Raw genomic sequence first — 26,939 nt, forward strand, 5'->3', positions numbered from 1 at the left:
TGCTTTAAAATTAACTGACAAATTACCAGCATGTTTATTATTTAACAACTAAGAAAAAACCTTAAATAAATTTTTTGCAAAACACATACTTGACCGAAAACAAAAATTAATAAGATGCTATTTTTGATGTTTAAGTTTTAATGCAATGGCGTCGCAAATGGTTACCTATTTAAAATTTATTTGTTGTTTGTGTACGCCACCATTTTTTTTGTGCGAGATATTTGTACAAATTTAAGCAATTAAAAATACGATCGCTTAATTTTTGTGAAAAATAATAACTTACTTTAGTTTTAAATATCATCAAAATTTTATTAAATCAAATGCTTGAAATGAGAACCACGACTGTCAATACAAGCACGCAATCTTCTTCCCATCGACTGACGCACACGTTCGAAAATTTCTGGTGTGTTGCGTATGACATTAGAACAGTTTCCAATCCGGTTTCTTAAATCGTTTTCATCCACAACTGGCGTCGCATAAACAAGCAATTTCAGATATCCCCAAAAGAAATAGTCCAGAGGATTCAGGTCTGGAGATCGTGCCGGCCATAGCTGAGGTCCCCCCCGACCTATCCATTGCTGAAAAGTATCATTTAGATAGTTTCGAGCGACAAGACTAAAATGAGCGGGTGCACCGTCGTGCATAAACCACATGGTATTTCTTGTTGCTAGTGGTACGTCTTCTAATAAATCTGGCAATATTTCTTCTAAAAAGTATCACCATTCAGCCTAGGAGGGAGAAAGTGCGGTCCGATAAGATGATCACCGATAATTCCGGCCCAAACATTCACGGAAAACTGCTGTTGAAATCCACCTTCTTCAATGGCATGGGGATTTTCAAAGTCCCAAAGATGGTTATTGTGGAAGTTTCTGATGGCTTCCCATAAAAAACAGGCCTCATCTGTGAAAAGAATTTTAGCCGTAAAATTTGGATTCTGGGCAGTTTTTTGAAGAAACCACTAGCAAAACTCTAATCGTGCAGGAAAATATGTTGGCAACAGTGCTTGCACCAGCTGAATGTGGAATGGATAAAGTAAATTTGTGTGCAAAACCCTCCAAACACTTTCGTGGCTGATATTAAACTGTAACGATAATCTTCGGCTGCTAGTTGACGGATCGTCTTCCACTGCTTGCAGAATTGCTTCCTCTAGTTGTGGCGTCATTTTGTTACCCTCGGTCTACCAACGCGCTCAGCATGAGCATTGACAGATCCAGTCTCACACAGACGGGCATGGAGTCTTATGAAAGTTCTTTCTGCTGGAATTGGTCTATCGGGAAAGCGTTCATGATAAATTCGACGGGCTTCTGCACCATTTCCATCTGCAAGGCCATAAATGAAATGCATTTGAGCTAATTCGGCGTTATTCATAGTTATCTGCACAGTAAAACACATTCAACTAACAGTACCTAGTACCTGGTAAATGTTAATGTAAGACATAGGAATGTTCTTATCAGAGAAATTTTTATACATACCTGCATAAATAAGTATTATTCCCAATAAAATCAATTTCGAAGCATCTTAGGTTTTTTTTTATGGAGGCCCGAGACGTGCTAAAATATGGTTTTTTCAATTTATTTCTAAACGAAGCAAGATACGATTTTTAGATGCTTTATTTAAAAGAAATATCATACTTACAAAAAATGTACCGGGCGATATTTTTTTTACAAAAAAATAATCCGACTTAGCCCGTGGGCACGCCCCTGAAATTTCTAGGCCAGATGTGAGAATTCCAAAAGGTACCTTATAAAGTGACTAACAAAATGTAAAGATTTCAACAAATTTGGTAAATGCGTTTATGAGATGAAAAAATCGATTTAAAAAAAAAAATTTAACACTTTGTATCTCGAAAACGAAGCGTTTCCGGACATATGTTTATATGAACTTTTTTACTTAAAAAATGACAAGGAATCACCCCTTAAAATTAAAGTCATCACTTATGTTACACCCTGTATAGATGAAAAAACATATAACTTCAGCGGCCGTCACCCTACTGATGCGAGCCTACAGAAAATACCAAAAAAATAAGGGAAACAGAGATGTAGCGATTGAAATAAGTATTTTAAAATCTCTAGTTCAGTTACATTGATCCTTTTACGATATTATTTCTGTTCTAAACTAAGTTAACTTACTTTTATCACTCACTTTCTTTTGTTTGTATCTTGTCTTTTATATCTGAGGATATAAAAAATTAATAAAATTGTTCAAAGAAATATCAATATCACATAGCAAGGCTTGCAATAATAACAAAACTAAATGATATATAATTGATTGCATATCAGACATAACATACCTTAAAAAGAACAAAGTATATGTAAGAGACTATTTTATTTTTTTTTATATACCTCCTAAGAAACACTATATTATAGTATGTTTTATAAGGTCATTTATTAGAACAATGCAGTATACACACAAACACGCCTTAAATTTGTGTTTTACATGTGAAAAATAATGATGTACCACTGATGCCCTATAAAATGACAAAAGAAACGGTGTTGATATTGCGGGCGTGTTTTGTTCACTGTTCACTCAATAAACAACGTAGTAGGTATTGGCCAGGTGTACCCAATCATAAATTAAATAAGCCGGAGCTACCGGTTACTGCAAATTCGTACCATAAGGCTATCCCCATAATGTTGTAGAATGGCATCTAGACACTTGGAAGGATACGTATTAAATATTAAACATAATATTAAACATATTAAATATTTATGAAGACATTTATGATTCCCTATTCTCTTTAAATGTTTAGAAAAGCGAAAAGCATACATATAAATATAATCAGTGATATTCGCTTATGTTCCAATTCAAAGAAAAATAAAAAGTTTTTCAAAGGGTATTTTATGAATTCTACGCCTAAAAATATGTTGCTAGCGTTCATAAGGTTTTAAGTCTTAATCGATTTAAATAAATTTATCCATTATAAAATATTATAAAACTTCTTAAGCAGTTAATTTAAGGACATCGTATGAAGCTAAAAGGTTTTATTCAAATTTAAAGTCAATTAACGCGGAGTTCAGTACAGGCTGTGTAGGATTAACCAATAATATACCTAAGATATTTTCAATAAACAATGCCTAACCGATAAAAGGGAGAAAGGTTACATATTAAATATTTTATTTAACAAAGAAATAAACCCTAATTCTAATAAAATAAAGAAAAAAATTCTTGAAAAATGCTTTAAACTCAAGATAAACTGATGCTTTCATAAAATATATACTAAGGTTTTTTTTTTAAAGTTTGTTTGTTACCATAATATATTTCGATAGAAGTTTATATAAATAAAACTAGAAAGGTTGGTATATGGGCATTAAAAACAGCACAAGATGACACTATTAGCAAGATAGCTACGCGTCGGCTCCTCTCAGAACCGGTGTGAGCAAAAACTAATTTATACACAGACAAGGAACTATATGAGAGTATATTATACTATGTAAGAAAGAAGTAAAACGCATATTTTAGTTTATTTTTTTTCTAATTAGTTTCATAGTTTTACTGTACTAATTTCAGTTCTAGTTTGTGTCAACTATTTTTAAGAAATGAAAAAAGGATAATCTCTTATCTGTTAACACGAATAACAGCCCAAAGATTCAGTGAGCTTTGGCTTAGTGTTGATGACTAATATAAATTTGATTCCGTACTACGATAACATCGACGTCTACCATAACATAAATCTATAATATTAGTAATATGAGCCCCAATATAAAAACAGACCAGTATAAGCAGTCTAACCTTTTTTTTTGGAGACTATTTTTCTTAATCCACTTATCTTTTCTAAATTCTCGTAAATTTAGAAACTTTAGACTCTCGAGACTTATAATCTTAATTTATTAGTTTGGTGTTATAAAAATTATCCACAATTTCAAGTTTAGTAAATTTTTTGAAAGAAACAAGGAGTTTCCTAGCATAAATTTGACGCGAATAGCATATACAGTACTTTCATTTTAAAACGTACCACCCTTAATAACTTTCTTAAAAAAAAGTACGTTAATTTTTATATTCACAATTTATTTAGTTCATAAAAGTTATTTTGTTAAATGGTCTTAAATGATCGAAAAGTGAGTCATTATTTGCGAGACAATAATAAAGCCTATTTTGAAATTCCTTATGAACATTGGCAAGGCTTGCGTGGTAACACCTCTATATTTCAATATTTTCAGATGGGGTTTTATAAACGTTGCTTTTTAAATATTCAAAACCTAGTGCACCCAATCAGAAGTCTAGTGGAGTTCCTGGAAAACATGCGAGCCATTCAACACCCACGTCTCCGTCCCTGGAAGGCGCCTATTTAGCAATTTCTGTGCTGAAGAGCTCCATCCTACTGAAAATGCACATTACTTTCATGTTGTATTATAACCCTACTTACATCCCCTTGACTTCCTAAAAATTGACTGATGGAAAGGCATATCATAAAAAAAAATCGTAATCCTGTAATGTGTGTCCTGAAGGAAAAAAACGTATCTGTAGGTATCACCTTTTTTTTCTGCTTTCCGTCCTACAAAGTATCTCGACCAATCTATTATTTTATTATTTAGCTTTGTGCTATTATTCATTTTATTAAATATAATTTGTAAAATTTTCTTTTGTATAATCTACACTTACAGTATGTAGCAGTCAGAAATATAGCTTTAGAATAATCACTCTAAGTAATTTTCATAGTTCATTCATTCGACCAGATAAAAATCGATATTTTTTAGCTTTGATATGCTTAATATTTCCTTAATTTTTCTAAAATTATAGATTTATCCTTGTGGAATAGAAATTTACCACTTTACATTACAACATTTAACGTGAAAATCTTACATTAAATAAATGTCTAAAATAAGCTCTAAAGACTTATAATTATTGTAATTTTGACTGTTATATCTTATATACATTATTCGGGGTAGTATGTATATTAATAAGTCTATAATCCGGTAGATTTATAATATACATAAATATAAGCGAAGGATCTTTATTAAACCGAACAATTACCTTTTAAATTCGTTCTTGTTTTTTTGCAAACCTAATAAGTATTTATAACTTACGTAATAGACTAGTACTTAGGAAAAATTAGATTTTTTTAATCCATATTTTACTGAGACCCAAATAATATTTAACGTTTTAAGTTTTAATTAGCGTAAAAGCTTTAAACAAAGACCTTACGACAGGCGGTAGTAATGGAAATATTTAAAAAATAGATTTTTTTTTTGTAAAAGCAACATATTGATACTAAGTAGCTATATAAAGTTTTACCAGGAACTTCAGAGTAAAATTTGAAAGTATAATAAAATTACTATATGACGTACTGATTAAAATCTTACACTAAACTTACTTTGCCACATTTTTCATGATTACTTTATTATTTATCTAAATGCAAATACAATTTGATAAGCCGGCATCTTTATAACTTCTGTTCTCTAAAGTGTTTTAAATGTTAACTTTATTATTGTTTTAAGCCTTATTATTTACATTTTGTATTTAAAAATCCATCATATAAACACCGCGACAAATGACTTATTGCGCTTGTTTTATACGTTGTGCCGCAAAATCCTGAAACACCGTGTATACATAAAATAACCACAAGATTTATAAAAATTGATTTTTTTTCTTTATGGGCAATAACTACATATAAATATTTTCTTCCTCGAAAGTTATGACTTATTTTATGTTAACAAAATGCATATTTTTATGTTTTAGATTCTTATGCAGCTAATGGAGAGAGAATTGATGTAATCAGTTTGGACAAAGTATTGAATAACAGCAAAATTGGTGGGCCTGCAAAATTAACATTTAACCTCAAGCTTTTTAATAAAAATCCAATAATAGAGGATGTAAGCTGTTTTGATTTCAAAAATTCAAAGAGAGTATATGGAGGTCAACAATCATGCTACGCATCTATTATAATAGCATATTTATAGCAATATTTCTTCTACTGTACTTCGAAACGGTGCAAAAATTGTACGACTTTTATATTCTGCTGTTTTATATTTAACTTAAAAAAATATGATAGGATTCCACATAGAGTCAATGAAATTTAGTGGCTAAGTATGTCAAATAGAGGGCTCCTTTACCTGGGTATATCTTGTATTAAAATTATGAATTGTGAAAACAATATTGCTTCATCTGTTAAAATAAAGATTATAACCACCTCAAATATCCCTTCTATAAATACCAGAAATAAGGATAAGTTTTTAAGCATTTTTCAAAAAAAGCTTTTTATATATAGTGCTATAAAGCTATACAATTCTCTACCTTCTAATATACGGCAATTTAAACCAAGCAAATTTAAGTATGCATTAAAGTCATTAAAGTAAAACACAAGTAGAGAATTATGATTTGACCCCTCACTAGCTCTTTTGCTGAGCCAAGGATTGAAATATATAAAGAAGTTTATACGGGATAATTAAAGACTTTATTACTATTTTTATTATTATGTAGTTTCTATTATAGAACTGCTAAGTTATAGTGTTTTTCTACATGCATGTTTTTAGCGCAACATAGCTTTTTTTTGCAATTTAGATTGAAATAATCTATTGGAGGTTGAGTTTGAGTAGCCATTGGCTAGACTTCGCCTTCTTGGAATATTATTATAATCAATTTATAAAATTTTATAATGTTTAATTTGATTTAATAAAAAACAATTATTACTATTTTTTTTTTTTTTGAAATTGTAAACACAAGCACAAGAGGAAAGTCCTATGTCACTCTTGGAGTGGTGCTTGCGCGAAGATATTTGTGGGCATTTATTTTGAATCGCTGTAGGTTGTATGGGTCGGGAAATATGTGAGATGGAAGCCCATTCCACAAAGAAGATGTTCTCCAGATGAATGAGTCCCGATACAGCGACGTCCTTGGGGTAGGCAGGTGGACTCGATGTTGATGAGCCGCAACTGCTAGACGGGTCCTTCTTGCCGGAACAGCCCTGGGTGGAATCAGGCCTGCCAGCTCAGAGGAGTACTTACCGTGATAATAACGGTAGAATAAACAGAGATCATCCACCTTTCTCCTGTGCTCCAGACTATCCAGACTCTTAGTCAGTTCTGGTTTGTCGATAAGATGAATAGCTCTCTTCTGTATAGAATCCAGCAGGTTTAAACTATGCTTGGGTGCAGAGCTCCAGACATGCGAGCAATACTCGAGGGAAGGGCGTATTTGAGCCTTATAAAGAGTCAGTAGCTGTTCTGGTGTTATTATTATTATTAAAAATTCAGTTTTTGGTTTACCGTGTATGCTGTTTGCAAAGGATCGTGAAGAGTCTGTTAAAAAAATTATAATAATAATAATATATTTGGAAAAATCCTAATAGAATTGAAAAGCACAAAGCTTATCAAACCTTAGGCTAAATAGATACAGAAATGGAATAACTTTTAGAAGAAAAAATTCTACCGGAATAAAATTAGTCATAAAGTAGTAATAGGTGTTTTTTTTAGAGGCGGAGAAATTTAAATTGAAATTAAACACAAAATATTTTATTGATATGGACGAATTTGCTTTTATATTAAAGAATTTTTTTTGGCATTAATATTTAAAAATGATTTCGGGCATGTGATCCCCACGGCTGGCACGTACGTGGCGTAATCTTGAGGTCCAATTTTCACACACTCTTTCCAGTACTGCAGGCCGTATTTTGGCAATCACGCGTCGTATGTTAGCTTCTAAGTGCTCAAGTGTTTCGGGTTTATCAGCGTAGACATGCGACTTAACATAGCCCCAAAGAAAATAATCTTATGGCGTCAAGTCGTACGAACGAGCTAGCCAGTTTATACAGGTCCATTTCGTGAAATTATATTCGTTGCTCGAATGTCTCTTGGAGTAAATTAATTGTTTGGCGCGCTGTATGGCACGTGGCACCGTCCTGCTGAAACCACATTTCTGCAACGCCTGCAACGGCTTCCAATTAAGGCACAAAAAAGTTGGTTATGATGTTTCTGTATCGCTCACCGTTTACTGTAACGTTCTGACCATCAGCATTTCTGAAGACATAAGGACCAATGATTCCACCGGCCCATAAAGCGCACCAAATGGTTAGTTTTTCTGGATGTAACGGTTTTTCGCCAATAGCTCGTGGATTCTCATCCCCCCCAAATTCGGCAATTCTGCTTGCTTACATAGCCATTTAACCAAAAGTGTGCTTCATCACTGAACAAAATTTTCATATGAAATCGTGGATCAACAGCAATCTTTCATTCCGTCCATTCAGCTAATGTACGGCGCAAAAAATGATCCTGGGGTTTCAACTCCTGGACAAGTTGAATTTTATATGCTCGCAATCCGAGATCTTTGCGCAAAATTTTCCATAAAGTGGATAGACATAAGTTCACTTGTTGAGAACGACGACGAATTGACACATTTGGATCATTATCAACACTATGCTGCACAGCAGCTATCGCTTGTTGCGTGCGCACTGTACGGCGTCTTACGGGATGCGAATTGTCGACTAGAGTAAAAGTATTGCGAAAACGATCAACAGTTTCTCGAATTAATCTCTCTGAAGGACGATTATGAGCACCATAAAACTCACGAAAGTTCTCCGCCTCTAAAAAACACACCCTTTATATACACAAGAAACAAAAAATAAGAGAAAAGACAATAGCAATTGTTTAGGAATATGATCCATTTTTGAACAATCACATTCAAAAATATAGAAGACCAGAACTTAATTTTTTTATATTTCTAGAAGAAAAATACAATTTTTGTTCGACTTCTACAAATAAGTCCAATATTCCCAATGCTGTCGTTCCGTAAAAATGATCTGGAACACAATGGTCTGCTCACGTGGATTAGATAAGGCAATTATTTTAGTATTTTCAGCATTTAGAAAAGCATTAGAAGTGGTACGACAAAAATTATATACGACACAAGCGAACAGTACAAAAATTGAGGCAATTTTTTCTATCATATAAATGCGATACGACGAATTAGAATTTGGGATTTTGATAAAATTTCGGACAATATTATAAATGGGTTTAATAAAGTAAGCAAGTCATTACAATGGATATTTTCTTGGTAGTCTCTTTGAATAATTCACCAATTAAGTTGATGATACAACAACGAAAACGTTTCGTGTATTGAGAAGAATGTGGTCAAAAACTTACAAACTATTCTAAATTTAAATTAGATAATAAAAAAAAAAAGAAAAACCTTAATTTGACGAAAATAAAAAGATAATGAAGTTATTTTCAGTGGAAAAGATAATATGCTTATAAATACTTTCTACGTTTTAATTAATATCACTATAGTTGAACTTAAAAAGTGTCAAAATGCTTATCATCTTAAATATGATTGGATTTTTATAATTAGAAATGTATTCTGATGGGGATATTTTACTTTTGCATTATCCATATAACTTTGACCAAAGTTGAGGCTGAATGTATTCGCTTTAAATATATTAGCTGGAAATGAAATTCGAAAATATAATTCCAAGGGAAACGTTAAGGTTTATAGGGCAAAAAAGTAATGTCTAGTTCCCCAAATGTTGATATTTCTCATTAATGTTGATATTATCCATAGCAGGTATAAACTGTAGCGGAGAAATATCTTTTTTTAGATTTCAAAGGGTTAAAACTTATACGAGAAATTCATTAGGTGTTCAAAAATCAAAAGTCTTTATTTATTTTGTTTTTTTTTGCATTTTCCTTTAAATATTATATGTATTGTTCATCTATTCTTTGATTTTTAGTGCTTTTTTTAACTCGAAATATTTTTTTATGATAGGTACCTAAATTAAAAATAATAATTATGTGTCTTTAAAGAGTGCAGCTTTTTTATTACAAAATTCATATTAGGGTTCAAAAAAATTTTTAGCGTAGGGCCTCTTGAATTGCTAATCAGTCTCACTAATATCAATAATAGTTAATTATTGTATTAAATATTATGTTATATATAGTTATTTAATTGATATATTGCAAAATCAATAAAATATCTCAAAAAGGGTTAATCGTAGCAAGATTTTTGAAGTGTATCTTTTTAAAGCCAAACTGTTTATTTGCACAATGTTTATTTTAAATAAAAAATTAAATTATGCCAAGCCTATGAAAGTTACAGAGTTAAAAAAAATAAAAATGTTGCTGGTGGCGACTCCTATCACATAATTGTAAAAAAGGTTAATTTTAGACTAGCAAAATTTAATTTAACCCAATTCTTTTTTTTAAGAGGAAGCTGCTATTGAATTATTTACCATTACTTATGGGACACCCTGAATATATCCTTAAGCGATTTTACAATCATATTTTTGTGTTTCATATTTTCTTTTTTTTTTTAAATATACCTGTACTCACATTCTCATATCCTTTATAGGTGACATTTTTTGTTTTTTTTTTTTTGGTGATAGAATTCTCTTACTGTCAGAGTCTTTCCTGATCTTATATATATATATATCTATAATAAAATCATAAACTCTTTAAACAATGACTTAAGAACCTCTTAAGCTGAAATACAAAGTTTTATATTTTGTATAATACCTGACTCAAAAAAAACACAATACCTAAAAAAAATCCGTTAGAAATCTATTATATTCTAGAGACCCTTATGAGGCTCACAAAAATAAAACCTGCTTCTCGTTTTCTACTGTATAGTGCATACGTGTTCAGTGGCTCTCCTACAGTACAGTAACCTGTCTTGAAATTTTATATTTAACTTGGCAGATGTTTTTATATGCCAAATCAAGCGATTAAAAAATTATATTTTTAATATCTTTGTAGATCAATAAACACAAATTTTATTTTATTAATATTCTAAAGATATGTAAGGCAAATGGTGTTTTTTGATTTAGAGATGAAAAATATTTAGATGTAGTTTTAAATAAAACACCTCTCGAAATTTTAATCTTTCAGTATTATAAACAAATGTTTTAACCAAAAAAACTGCAATATTTTTAAAAGAACAACAAGTCTTAATTATGACTAACAAGTACAATATAAAAATGTTCTAAAACCTATAAAGTATTATTATAAAAATTAAAATGGTAATTATTTTTATAGCTCTATTGTTTTAATCAATTTTTGTCGTTTAGATTTACTAGTTAAGAGTATTTTGAGCTCTATTGACATTTAATTTACCAGTTTCACCTAAAGGAACTACTTTCTAATAGTTCATGTAGTCTAAGGGCATAGGCGTTCAAAAAGAACCAAGCTTTGTGATATCTGATTTTTTTATTTTTTATCTTAATAATTTAAATGTTCATAGATAGTCACGCGAGATGAAAGTTTTGTAAATTGAAGTTACGTGTTAATAATATAAAAAGTTTCTGATAGAAGAGTGTTTTTTTAGTCGTTTTAGATTTAATTATTCTACATCAAAAAAACTTTTAATAGATTATCCTTCCATAAGATCATCGTTTTTTAGATACCGTTTTAAAAAAAATCACCTAAATGTTTATTGAATATGTTTAGAGGATTTAGTTTAAAAATAGATAATATATTGTAGCTGTTTCTCTGGGTATACGTATACCAAAGAAACATGAGAATTATTATTTTTTCCAAAATTTTTCACATTCACCTTAAAAAGGATATTTTTTTTTAACCAAAAAACACATTTTAAAACGTAAATTCATCAAATATAATTTTTAAGCTATAAATATAAAATTAGTACTCTTAAGAATAAATATTTTCAATAATTTACTTAAATTATTTTATCTTTTTTACCTAATATTATTGTTTTTTTGGTTTAAATGTCTTAAGCTGTAAATTTTCACCATTTAAGTTTTTAAAGTACTATAATAACATATAATTTATTTTAATTTCTTATTATTTTTTTTTGTCATTTTAAGTAACTTTAATAGTATATCAAGTATATTTAGCCTACTTAAAATTTTTGTCTTGTATTTTGTCTGTTTGTATTTGTCTCATTTAGGTGCCAATTTCGCTTGTTTACTTTTCAATGTTTCAGTTGTTTATATTATTCATACATTTTGGAATTGTTTTGCCTGAAATTTTAGATATTGATTTAGTTTTTAGTTTTAGATACCTATATTATACTACAAAGGTATAATATTTGAATAAGCTCGTACTAGTCCTTAAACCTCAGGGATTCTCCGTTTATTTCGTTTTATTTTCCAAAAGCTATAGGATTAGATTCTTATATACATATGTATACCGGGGGGGGGCGTCGCCGAGCGGAACATAGGAAAACCCATGTAAATTTTAAGGGGGTCAATTATTGACTTTTATTGACCCTCTACATTTTATAGAAAAAATGTAACATAACTTTTTGAAGAGACCAATCTGGCAAACCCTTGTGCAAAGTTTCAAAAAATTTTAATAAGGGAATCTGGAATTATTCAATTAAATGTAATTGCAAAATAACCAAATTTTCGGTTCAGGTAAAACCAAACGGGCACCAGTAAAACGAATATTGTCACTGACGTGAGGAAAAGTGTCAATAAATCAGTGACAGTCAAATTTGAAACAGTGATATTTGAAAACAAGTACGAATTATTCAATCGACGAAAAAATAGCCATAATTAAGTGGCATTATGCGGGAATTATATTAAATAAAAGTTTAGATAAAAAAGTAATGTTAACGTGTCTTACTTTGAATGTATGGTTGTGAGATTGATAAAACAAAAAAAACATTTCTTGTATTCGGCTGTACGTCAGATTTAACAAAGCCTTATAACAAATTGTTTGCTGGTGGCTGGTGTCTGGTTTTACCTGAACCGAAAATTTGGTAATTTTGCAATTACATTTAATTGAATAATTCAAGATTCGCTTATTAAAATTTTTTGAAACTTTGCCCAAGGGTTTGCCATGGTACTAAACCCGGTATAAACTTTTTGCATTATTAGTTATAGGCTGATCAATATAAAAGATAAAAATCTAAATAAAGATTATGTTATGTTATATTTATAAAAGACGTTTATTATTATTATTTATTGGGTATGTATACGAGATATTATTAATTCTCTGAAACTATAACACTAAAGAAAAATATGTTTTAAGAGTAGATGTTTATTTATTTTTACTTTTATTTTATTTAATTTTTGTTTACTATTTCGTCTAAACTTATTTTAAGTTGCCTTTAGGACGGTTTAAAATAATAATTATGCATATTTTAAAGCTTGCAAAAAAAAGTGTTACGAACTGTCAAATGCTTGCGAATTTGTATTGTATTAAATACTCTTGAAGGAGCTTATCCAAAGAGGTATTATATTAGCCCCAGCCTGCTTAAATTAGTGAAACATGTTTCAATGCTAATTTTCGCACGTTTCAGAACCTCAACAAATTACACAATGCTATTACGTTCAAAAATCTTGAGAACTTTATCTTTTTGAAACTTTTACCTACAAAAATAGTAATTTATGGTTACTTGGACTTAAACCTGTTATTTATTGATATTTTATAAATAAATAGCAATGTTATACCTTCACTAGGGGGTCAAAACCTTTTTGTTTGTAATTTTAATTTTGGCTTCACTAAGAATTTAGAGAAACACGAGTAATAAATTTGGTTTATAATTTGGAAATTAACCTCAAATGTCATTTTATATTTGAATAATAAACGAACAAATTCTTTTTAAAATATCTTTTACAAAAATAAAATAAATAAGTAACTCTAAACCCCTCTGATAGGCAATTAAAATATATCAGTTCCCCTGCCGCAAAAATCGTTCAAAAATAAAAAAAATAATACAATAATAGTTTTTATTAAAGAATGGCCATATTTCTTACATCATTATATTATTATTTAAATAGTGTAAGATATTTTCACCTTAAGGAGAATTAAAGTTATGTTCTTGCAAAGAATAACTTACTTATGTGTGTGCATTATTTCGATCGATTTTTTTTTCCTGATTACAATCGACTCGAGTAGTGACATCATGAATACTTGCCCACGGGTCGGCATTTCGATGGATAAGGTCCAGATATTTCTTAAGCACATTGTGTTTTAGTAGTACCTTATCTTTTCTGCAAAACTTGACCTTACTGTAATATTTACCGAGAGTAAAAAAATTTTAAGTATGTAGAAACTACAATTATCTCTAATGGCAGTTTTTTCTTTGTTAGTAAGAAAAAATATATATAGAAATTTCTATTTTATAAGTTAAAAAGTCAATCTTTGTCTGTGATTTTAAAATAAATTTGTCATTAAATAAGTAAGAAATTTTATTTTTAAAGTATCTACCAAGTTTCTATGCATGTAATTTCATAGTTGTTTTTTTTGTCAATATGAGGTTTATTTATTTTTATATAGTTTCCTCAATATCTTACTGCATAAAATTATTTTGAGATTTACTGCATATTTCTGATAATATAAAAAATATTTTTAAAAACAAGCTTAAAGAGATTTAAATTATTTTACTTAAATTTATTTAATTTATGTAAGTCTTGCTTAAATAAAACTTGCTTAATTTTTTTCGATAATAAACAAAGACCCAATAATAGTCATATGTCCCAAAGATCAGACAGTCATATAATATATCAAAAGAATATATACTTACCCAGTAGTACTTACCCACTTTAGTAAAAAATAGCCTATATATATTATTTTATAGTGTTATATGTAAGTACATTTTTCTATATCTGAAAAAAATATAGAAAAATGTACTTAGGTAGTGTACATATATTTTTCTACTGCCGTGAAAATATGTAAAAAAAAATTAAACTATTACTACGTTATTTACTACAATTAAATGTTAAAAGACCTCTTAAAAATCCCAGAATTCTAATTACTTATAAGATTTGTGCATAATCTAAATGGATTATGTACTCTTTTTTATAAGGTTAAATTTTAGCATGAATTAATTTTTAATAGCATTATGAAAATGATACTAACAGGTATTATTTTAATATTGTTAAAAAATATCATAGAATAATTGGTTAACATATCGACACCATTAATTTATATAGTATTCTATGGCAAACTACTAAAACATCCTATTTAAAATTGGCCAACGTTCCTTTTTAATGGGTAGAAATAAGATTTATATTGAATTTAATTTGTTTTAATTCAGAACATTTCTAAAACAATACTTTTTTTGTGTCTTCATTATTAAAAAAATTAAGTAATGGGTACATAGGTTTATAAAGTAAAACCAATAGCTTATCCGCTTTAATATACGTAAATCATATAAGATTTTATTACAATTAAACCGCTTCTACTATTTAGTTATTCATACTCATATAAGCTAAGGTCCCACTTTTATTTATATTATTTTTTTTAATAATAAAAGAAACCACAAATAAGACTAAACTAGTATTAATAATAGCAGTATAGATTTCAGAAAATTATAAATATCGTTTGACCTTATATGTCGAAATGCCGTGTAATTTTAAATAAATGTTATGTTTGTCCCTAACTCTCTAATTAGTTATTTAAATATACGTCTGTTAATTTGATAATAATTGTGCATAATATAAAGAGGTTTTTCATCCTTTTCGTACTTTAGGGATTCTATTTTAATAGTAAATATCTTGCTTTTTTTTATATGAAAGAAAGAAGTAATTAGAATATAATTTATTTTATCTTTTTATATCTGGTAAAAAATCAAATAATTTTCTTTTTTAAAGTAGTGCTTTTAGTAAGTGTTTTTTACTGCCAAAAAAATATGTTAACAAGTTAAAACATTACTATGTCATTGACTACAATTAAATAAACGTACTAAATTAAAAGCCCTCTTAAAGGGACGAAACTCAAAATCACCTATAAGATTGGTGCATAATCTTAATGGATTATGCACATCTTTTTATAAGGTTAAATTTTAAAGTTAAATGTTAGAATGAATAATTTTTTTATTTACTTTGTGAAAATGATACCTTTTCTAAACGGTATTATTTAATATTGTTAAAAATATAACATAGATTAATTGGTATGTGAAGAAATATTTGCTTTACATAGTATTCTACGGTAAAACTACTAAAACATTCTTTATTTTTCTTTTAATCCAAAATCTTGAAACTCATAGGTCTACATTAATTACTGTTTACCTTACATAAAGAATTATTAATATTATTTATAGATGAATTGATAAGTAGCGGATTAGAAACGATGCTAAAACATCAAATTTAAAATGGTCAACGTTTCTTTTTTACGGGTAGAAATAAGATTTATATTAAATTTGATTTTTTTAATTCAGAATATTTCTAAAACAATAGTTTTTTTGTGTTTCTTTATTATCAAGAAAATTAAGTAAGGGGTACATAAATAAACAAAATAAAACTAATACTTCATAAGCTTTAATAGAAATTGAATCTACTATTGAATTATTCATACAACCTAAGGCCCTAGTTTTATTTCATAGTTTTATTTCATACCTTATTTTTTAGTAAGAAAGAAAGTAATACATAAGAATACACTATTATGTAGAATAGAAGTTTAGATTTAAAAAATTGATAAATATCGTTAATACATGTCGAAATATCGCGTAATTTTAAATAATAAGTTTTATTTGTGTACCTAATTCTTAATTGATTATTTAAATAGGCGAATATTAATATCATAATGTTTATGCTTAATCAAAATGAGTTTTCCGTCCATTTCACCCTCTAGGGATTCTATTTTAATAGTCGATTTCTTTTTTCTTGAATATGAAAGAAATAATTAATCAGCACATATTTTATTTTAGCTTTTTATATCCGGTGTAAGATCCAATAACTGCATTATAATATAACTTCGTACTAATATAAGCTTTTCGAATTCTATATAATTAGTGTAAATTTTTAATAAAATTTAATAATTTTTTATTTGGAAGAGAGATTTAGCTCACTCACCCTTTATTATTTTCACTCAAAAATCACATATACACATCTACATACAAAATCAATTAATTGAGTTTTATAGAGAATAAATTAAACACGAGAATATCATCACAAATCCAAAGTAAAAAACAGGTCTGCAAATCCTTTTTGTTTCAAAACCAAGCCTTCATAAAGCGACAAAAGGTAACAAAGTAATGTAATCAAGTTAAGACGTAAAACTGTCACTGCTTGTGGAGCACCAAACCAATATCAAGCATGCAAGCTAGGCGGGTGCAATTAATGCATTGAAGTGCATCAGGTACTCTAAAGCTGCAACTAAAAAGCAAAAGTCGAATCGGAAGACTGCAACTCGTACTAGGACTGGACTGATTATGTTGACGTAACGACGGCGACGAGAGCATAGCGATGCAATGAGTTTGTTCTGTAAGCACATGTCGACGAATCAGCCAGAGCGGTTAGCAGTTCTTTACACTCGATTTGTCTGTTTCGGAGTCTTACTCCGTAAGCTAGCCAGTACCGGACTTAACCATTTTTTATTTAAAAATTTTAAACTTTTGAGAAACTGAAGTTATTTTTTTTTATTTTTTGATAAAGTTATAAACTCTTGGATAAAATAAATTTATTAGGATATAATTAATTTAAATTTTAGAAAATTAAAATCCTAATAGCTCTTATAAAATATCTATATTAGAAAAATAGCCATAAATTGTTTGTTTAAAAAAAAAATATTTTCCATATAATATTTTCATATATTTTCCTTTTTTTTTACCTAAAATTTATTTAGAGAATTAAAGCATTACACTATTTTTAAATTATACTTTGGTAACACTAATATGAATATTTTATTTCCTCCTTAATAACTTTAACATGCCTGCTTAAGTTTAACAATTACCGAGTTTAATATACAATTAATGTTAGACAATCTTTTGGCGCCCAACCGATGGAACTTTTAATAAGATCATTTCACATTTGTATTAATACAATGCAAAAGGGATATAATCGATATAATCGACATTAAAGTTAAGTCATAGCCTCCTTAAAATTAACACTCTATTTATTCGAGTCCGATTATTTTCTTAGTTTTTTCATAAATAGAAGGTAATAATTTGAAATATAAAGTCATTTCTATCTAATATTGATACATGGAAAATTTGCTTATTATGCAGTTTTCGAAGATGCGTATGTTTTGACGCTTAACATAGACGTTAACGTTATCTTATCCGCTATTTGACAGCTCCCCAAAAAGTGTTTTCGAAATAGTTGACACGTTTCCGCTCACCTTCAGCAAAAAACTTTATCACCAATTAATTAGTTTTCTTTGTGATTATTATTACATTTTCTAACCTCTTTTTTATTGGATATTAAACAAATTGTAGATATTTTATTAATATTTGGTCTTCAATATTATATCTAATTTAATTAAGTAGCCTTACTTAAAAATTGTAAAATACCTAGAGTTACAATATGATTGAGGATTTTAAAGCTCTAGAATGACCACTACTAGGAGACCGCCATTTTATGTGATTGGTTTCTTTCGATGTTGGTCACTCTGACAAATTTCAGTTGTGCCAATTGTAGGGAAACAAAACAATTAAAGTTTTTGAGAGGTTTTGTTTACAAAAATTCAAAATAGAAAGTTACATTTAGTTAAGAATTTAAGATAGTTGCGCGTTTTTTCTTGTACTTCTTTGAAAATTTTGTTAAAATGTATGAAAGAAAGTAAGCCTGACCTAAAATGAGACAAAGTTTCAATTAACTTCAGATAGATGCATGCACTTTACAATATTTGTTTTATTATTCTGATAATCTTGACTAACTTGAATAACTTAAACTTGAATCTCAAAATCTAGATGATTTTATGAGGGTTTGTAATTAGCAAGGGTTTATATAGTAAAAATAAACAACTCTATACAGGGTGATTCATTAATATTGCACGAAAATGAAATGCCGGTTTTTTTGGGTTAAATTATGACGAAAAGTTCCTATAAACATATGTCCGAAAGTGCTTCGTTTCCGAGATACAGGGTGTTCAAATTTTCTTAAAAAATCGATTTTTTATTAATATCTAAGAAATGCCTTTGCTGTTTGCAATGTCATTCACACCATTTCTGGATATCTTAATGATGTATCTTTTTGACATATGACAGTTGATTTGTTATTCCAGGGACGTGTATCTCCCGTGTATCGTGTTCGTATCTCCCGAAAACGGAGGGAGATACGAAAAACACCCAAGAGTTAAAACAATTCCATCTTTAGTTGCGTCATCCAAAAAATGTACAGGAGGTTCAAAAAATCTACTAGGTGCTATTTTTTGTACAAAAAACCTAACCCGCTTACCCCGTGGGCACGTCCCTGGAATAACAAATCAACTGTCATATGTCAAAAAAATACATCATTAAGATATCCAGAAATGGTGTGAATGACATTGCAAACAGCAAAGGCATTTCTTAGATATTAATAAAAAATCGATTTTTTAAGAAAATTTGAACACCCTGTATCTCGGAAACGAAGCACTTTCGGACATATGTTTATAGGAACTTTTCGTCATAATTTAACCCAAAAAAACCGGCATTTTATTTTCGTGCAATATTAATGAATCACCCGGTATATTATTCCATCATAAACAGTACAGACATACAATTCACAATAATTCGGTTTTGAGAAACAGTGAACCAAATACGTGTAAATAAGGAGGAAGCTATATCTGCCTGTTGCAGACGATATACCAAAGCGTCGTTTACAAATCGCCAAAAACTAGGAAATCCGCTATACTCACTATTGACAATGTTATTTAAAATCAGTCATATCAAGTGATCGTGTCGAGTCGTGATTTTAGAATTCCAATGATGATTTAAAAACAATGAAAAAAATTAATTTAGTTCATGACAGGTCACACGTCAAACGTCAGCGTCGTCAACTTCATTATCTTTATTTAATATAGGTATTTTTTGTTGGCAATACTAAAAATGTTCATAGTGGCCAACATCAAAAGGACAAGTGGCCATATGCATTAGCAGTCCAGGTATATTTATTAAGTTAGTGGTGTCGGTAGGGAAATACGATAAATAACACTTCAAATGTCATACATGTCAATTAGTGGTTACCGGTGATACTTTTTAATGGTTTCGACTAACTTCACCTTAAATACAAAATACAGTAAAGCTTATTACTTTACATAAGGCATATTTAGCAAACTTTTGTCTGTTCAGGTTTTTAGGGAATAAAATTACCTCCATGTTTAAACACAATATAGGAACTTAAAATTGTATTCTAGATTCGGTCCTGAAATAATTTTGAAATCCCGCCGAGTAAGGCTGCGTTGCCGGGTCCCCCACCTTAGTTCGGTAACGCCCCATGGCCTATCGTGACCCGGCTCGAACTAAGGACCTCCCTAGCCCGCCCAGGCCAAGTCGGTGTCGGGCCGAGCAAAAGGTCACTAGTAGAGGCTAGAGATTGTCGCGGGGTCGACCTATCACCTCCACGCAGACCGCGAGCTGAACGCGAAACACGGATCGACCCGACTCGCCGAAAATTGTACGAAAAACAATAAGCTACAGCCTATTTGGCCTAGTGACTGGTGACGCGTTTAGGTACCAGTGATGGTGCTTTAGTGCCCATGGCATCGTTGGTGGCCAATTCGTGGCGCGAATCTTCGCTTGTAAACTCCGTGCTTCCGTCTGCCGGACTAAATTCTTTAAATTCCTTGCCACCGGTCGCGGCTGTACAGCCACCTAACCCTATACAGGGTGTGGGAACCCTACCTGATGGAACTACAGGAGATTTGGCCCTTTTGAGCAGGCAGACTCCGTCTCAGAATAGTACTGGTAGCGCTGATAAAAATCAAAACATTGAGTGTGTTGTGTGTGGAGACAAAAGCTCTGGAAAACATTACGGACAATTTACATGTGAAGGTAAAAATTTGTTTATTATGCCTAAAAATTATACAATGATATTTAAAATGAGGTCATTGTATTAATTTTCATACTCGTTTTCACATTTTTCTCTAATAAATACGAAATTTTATGTATCAGTTTGTTAGCCATTCGTCTTATAAGGAGTCAGCAATTTGTTGTCATGATGACGAAAAAATTATAATGAAGAAACAATAATTTACATACCCAGTAATAAAACAACCATTAAATCTCTGTGACCTTTTCCTTTTAAAATAGGATGTATCAACTCTTATACCTACATAAGTCGAGTGTACAGGGACATAAGAGACGAGTATTTATTATTTTTATAGGATGTTATAAATCCTTTCAGTTATTTAAATTTAGTTAAAATATGAATTATTAAAAATGTACAAATGAAAAAAATGTAATATACAACAATTTGAAAGAATGTATGAAAATGAAGCAGTAAAACTGCCTATTCATTATTATAAATCCCTGTAATAGTAAATAAATTAGTTCTTAGTAATCTTACCATACAAATAAAACAAATTTAAACGAAAAACAACATAAAAAAATAAGATGCAAAACAATATAAAATCATTACAAATGCAAACTTAAAATTAAATACATTTTTAAATGAGCATGGGAGGATATAGTGCTTACTTTTCGGATTTAACATTACAGAAAAATGTTAGCCATAAAAAAAGAAAAAAAGGATAAAAATGTGAGTGAATATTTCTATTCTGTATATATGTTTAAAATATTAACCGTAAAGATGTCCAGCCTTTTTAAAATGAAAAAGGAAACTTTTACATGTTTAGCAGATCATTGAAGTTCTTGCTAAAATTTTTAGTGTTTTTTTTATTTATATTTTTTTTTTCATTAATTATAATTTACTTTTTTATTTAACTACTAATTTAACTACCATAGTCAGGCATCTCTCTAAATCATAATATATAGGCAATTTCGGAATTTGCTTGAAATAGAAAGGGTTCGTGTAATTCTAGCATTACGAGAAGGCGAAACAACCAACTTATTATAATATTAATTACCTATTTTAATCATTTGACCTGTATAGACACATACGTACTCACAATACTTTCATCAAAACCCGTCAAATTCGCAAATAGTTATATATTATTAAGAATTTTGTCTATAATGTTAAAATAAGACTTCTTCTATTTATTATTATAGTTGTTCATTAGAGAATTGCTCAGTTCGCTCAAATCCATGGCTTGCTCGCAATTAGAATGATGATTATTTAATATTAAGAGAAGTCTTTTATAATACATTTCTTAAATATATAGTTAGGAAATAGTAAACAGCAATTTCTATTTACCATATTTTTAAGATGTAAGCAGCTTCGTAATGTGTTATCTGTTCAACGAATTTAAAGTAAATTGTTTATATTTTACCGAACTTTCTTTTTTTATTATGTAATAAAGACTCCTACTAAAGCAATGCAAGCAGAAAATAATGCTAAAAAACCCGACCGAAAATTTATGTTAATGGTATAAGAATTAATTAAAAGCCGATTATAGAACAAATCAAAGTTTAAAAAAATTATAAGTTTAAAGAAGTTGAGTATAACTCTAGAGTTGTAAAACTGCGTATAAATCCCTATATTATTAAATAAATTAGTCATAATTGACAGAAAATGTATTAAAAACGTTTTACCATACCGTAATACAATAGAACTTCAATTATTTAATAATAACTTAGTAAATATTAATCTAACATTTATTTTTCATATTGGAACAAAAGAAAAATTTGTCTTTTTGGTAGAAAATATACAAGGTGATTTAAAATAGTAAATTGCTATGGGTTTTTGATTTTATTGACAAGTCGATATATTACATATGGACTTGTCCAATGACTAATATAGTCCACTTGACTAATATATTATCCATATATTACGTAAAATGTTTAGAGGGAGAGGGAATTTGATTCGACCTTGTAAAATCTTAGGCAAAAATGAGGCGGCTGACAAGCTAGTCAAAAAAGGAGCAGAATCCAACCTGATGGTCCAGAACCACTAACTACAATACGGCAAAACACACAATCGCAACCCTGGTGCATAATAAAGCAAAGCGCTACTGGGATGGATTACCAGGACACAACCATGCCAAGGCTTTCATACCAAACGTAACAAAAATCAGGCAGGTCATTTTCAGCAATGCCTTGCCTAAGACGGAAGACATTAAATGATTCTCCGAGTCAAATTATCGAACTCTTAAAGAGGGCGAACTTGATTGGGGAAGTCCAAGCACCTAGGAGTGAGCAATAGACCTAGGGTCGCAGTGAAGGGACACAAGGGACGCACTCACAATAAACCTAACCTAACCTAACCCAAATATTCTAATATTAAAAAAAAATAGTAGACATTAAAAAAAGTTTAATTACATAGTAAAAACCTTGTTTTATCAGCAAAAATAACCTCAAGAAAAAATTTTAAAACTACCAACTAAAACTAGACTGATGCGATATTAAACTAAAACTTTTAAGCCCGCATAGTGTTGGGCGAAGTTATAACCGCATCAACCCTTGCTGCGGTCTCTAATGTGTTCTACAAGCTCAAGACTCTGAACTGGAGTATTTTATTGTATTATTTGATAATCAAAGTGTTTAATACTATTCAAGTCACTCTTAAAAACCGCAAATTACTGTTGGTATCAGCATAGGTTTGAAACCTAATAAAATACAAGCCTATGCGAATCGCGCGTAGACTTACTGTCAGTTTGAGAAAGATAAATGATACATCCGAATGATTATGCAATAGTTTCTGACTAAGAAGTCAAGTCTTATTACACATTCTTATTGATATAAGATCCTATTCCCAATACAAAAAAACCTCAATTTATTCCCAAAGAGTTTAAGAACCATTGCTGTGAAAGTATAAGGAAAGTGGCTGTTTAAAAGTTGATTTAAAAGACATTCAGAGGTACACTATAGCGAATACAAAATAATATAATTCCAACATAAAATAAAACATTTCTGTATCTAAATTAATACAGTATTTACAGTACTGTATTTTAATTAATACTTAATATTATTAAAATCTAAAGTTTTTGTAGTAATTCCTGAGAAGTTGAGGTGGAATAACAATGCTGAAGTTGATCTCGTTAAGACCTTTCAATTTTCTTTTATATACATATGTATATTAGATCACTTTACTTCGTAATAAAAGATTTTTATCTATTTACAAAATATTTCATAATTTAAAAAGCTGCTAATTAATAATGGAAATAATCAGTTAAAAGAGCTAAATAAATAAAAAACCTGTTAATTTTTTAAATTTTGTTTCTGATATTCAGTAACTTGGGAAACCATGGTGACATATTTTTTTTGAATGCTAAATGTTGTTTAAAACCGCTTAAAGAGTTTTATTGAATTAATGTTACAGAAAAAGAAGAAAATGAAAAAACTTTTTTTTCTTATAAAACTAAAAACTTATTAATAATCGGGATTTATAAAAAACAAATTTAAACTAATAAGTTTATAGTTGATGCATTTGTAATAACAAATTGAAATTTACAATTTCATAATATGTTACAATTTGGAGTGACTATTATAATTATTATATAGGTATATTGCTTCCGATATAATCTCAGTCTATGCCCAATTAGAATTAAATAATTCTATTTTTATGATCATGGAAGGATTTAATAAGATATAATGTATGTTATTCGGATCTAGCATTACAGAAAAAGTTTGAAGATTTAGGAACCATAAAAAAGCAGAAAATAATAAAAATGTAAATAATTATTTCTATACTGTATATATTTTTAAATTATTAACGTTCTTGTTATAATTAAAGTAAAGTTCTTGCTTAAGTTTAGATTGGTTTTTTTTTTTAATATATTAGTTTCTTATGATTTGTTAATCGCAATTATGAACTATTTCCCAAACTACCATAGTCTTACCAAATTAACTACCTTAGTCAGTCATACCTTTAGATCATAATAAGCAAAGTATTTGGAGTTTGCTAGAATGACTAGATTTTGAAATAAAAATAGTTCTTGTGAATCTATCATCATGCTTAGAGGAACAACAAGCTGATTATTATATTAATAACCCATTTCAGTCATTTCACCTATATATACATCTAGGTACCAAAGCACGTCAAATTAGCAAATAATTAGAAATCGAGAATAAATCTCGACTCTTAACGAGAATAAATCTAAATAGTGTATTTGGTAATATTATAAAAATGCACCTTTTTGTAAGAAAGTGTGTCTGACGTCTGTAAAGGTCGGGATTTGTCTATGAAACTAAAATATAACTTCTTCTATTTATTATTATAGTTGTTTATTAAAGAGTTGGTAAGTTCGCTAAGATCAATTCCTTACTCGCAATTACATATGATGAGTGTTTTTATATAAAAAAAGTCTTTTATAATACATTTCTTTAGTATATAGTTAAGAAATAGTATGCTGCAATTTTTATTTACTATATTTTTAAGACTTGAACAGCTTTATAATCTCTTATCTGTTTAACGAATTTAAAGTAAATTGTAAATTTTTTACCGAAATTATATGTAATAAAAACTTTTACTAAAGAAATGGATAATATAATAAAATTACACGTTTGTTCTGCAGTTCTAAAATAATTTTTTTAAATTATTTTATTAGTAATAAAAATATCTGAAATGATATTTATGGTAAGGCTTGTATAATTCTCGAATCTATGTACTATTTTCATTTATTAGTTTGAGATAGCTCAATTAAAAACACAAGTCGGCTCTTCGAACGAAAATAAATCAGTTAAAATTGCGGTAGGTCGGTAAAAACAATTATGGAAAAGTCATTACAAATGGCAGAGATCAAGTAATTCGACCCAGAATGTTATGGTGTGGTTATACACACATTTTTTGACCCTCGGGACATCTCTCTGACCCTTTCATTAATTGTACAGCGCCAGCTTACACAATAAAGCTCTTTAACCTTTAGCAAACCATCGTCATGTGTGATTTGTAAACCGGTAAATTATCTTGCCGATTCAATTTTGCATTCTGCTTTATGCTTTAGTATTTTAAAAATTAGTTTAAACGTCTATAATAGTTGTACCTACTCCTAAGCGAATTGCTATGATTGTGTTATATTAAAAAGAAAGAGTTGAAAAGATACAGATAAAGATAAGAAAATGTTAAAAAGATACCACTTGAGAAAATACACCGGGTAACGTAGCGACAATATAATTAATTTAAATAAAGCAACACTAATTTTTTTATTAATTGTTTTTATTTATTTTTTGTACAATAACTTTTTATATAAAGCTGTATATTTGTTTATACCGCTAGCATATCTTCAGTGGTCAGCACTGGATATTTGAGCAGATTGCTGCCTCCAGTTTAACTAAAATTCAAAGATAAATTTTATTGTTACTTTAAATTTACCTAATGATTCAGTACAACCGAAATTAAGAATTTTATTTATTTTTAATTCTTTGTAAATTGCGTACTAAACCAAAGTTTTTATAAATTGAATTTTTAATACTAAATATTTTTTTAAATGCTCGAATGCAGATACTTAGACTTTAATGCTACAATGAAAATCTAAACAAAGTTAATGGTCACTTCTTGCGTGTTAAAGAGGGTGCACAGTGGTTAAGAAGCGTAACATTGCCGATTGTTATCCCTTCGTGTATGTTTTTTTAACGTGTTCATGCTTGGATGGTTCCCAGAGACAATTGTGTAAATCTGAAAACAGTTCGTATATTGTTCATGCATATCCGACTACCCTGATTTGCTTTGTCAATTTTTTATAACAACTGCCCAGTTATTGTTCATTTTTTTACTAATAAAAGCAATCAGTGCAGGTGGTCTCTAACAAAAGAATTTTTTTTTTGTAATATAGTTTTGCGTGGCAATTAAGTGACCAGTTGTTTTTTAGTTACAAACTATAGAACAGAAGCCATGTGCAAGGAAGTTCTTTTATAGTGTTGTTTTAGGGTACAAAAAATACTAAAGAAGACTTAGATACTTAGTACATTATTTTACTACCTTAAATTATATAATGGCTTTAAATTATGAGTGTCAAATTACGTTTTATAATTTTAAACAAATTATGTATTAAAAATTATATAAGTCTACTATAAGATAATTATTTTATAGTAAAGGGTGTTAAGAACGCAAGATTTTAATTGCGCGCCATGTTTGACAGTCATAATGTCATATGATTATGGCGTGACGTATCCAAAGTTGATAGGTGCGTAGTGAAACCCACGATACGAGCTTGTAGAGATCGTTCAGAACATAACATCACGGCCGTTCGCGAGAGTGTGACAGAAAGGCCAGAGATATCAAGAAGAGAAGAGAATTTACCAATTGGATCCTTAAACAACATGCTGATTTTGTTTGCAAAATTTCAATGATG

The 26,939-nt window shown here is 29.4% G+C and overlaps 1 protein-coding gene across 1 annotated transcript in view; it reads left to right on the top strand.

Annotated features, from left to right (window-relative positions):
- The first annotated feature begins 20,075 nt into the window (after positions 1–20,075).
- The window catches only part of LOC126749006 (steroid receptor seven-up, isoforms B/C), a 59,043-nt gene continuing 52,179 nt past the window's right edge, over positions 20,076–26,939 (top strand). Inside the window, exon 1 of the mRNA XM_050458604.1 lies at positions 20,076–20,583. Coding sequence (XP_050314561.1) covers positions 20,289–20,583 — 295 coding nt within the window. The 5' untranslated portion in view covers positions 20,076–20,288. The remainder of the gene's footprint in view (positions 20,584–26,939) is intronic.

Source organism: Anthonomus grandis, chromosome 22 (assembly GCF_022605725.1).
Source record: "Anthonomus grandis grandis chromosome 22, icAntGran1.3, whole genome shotgun sequence".
Taxonomy (NCBI): Eukaryota; Metazoa; Arthropoda; class Insecta; order Coleoptera; family Curculionidae; genus Anthonomus; species Anthonomus grandis.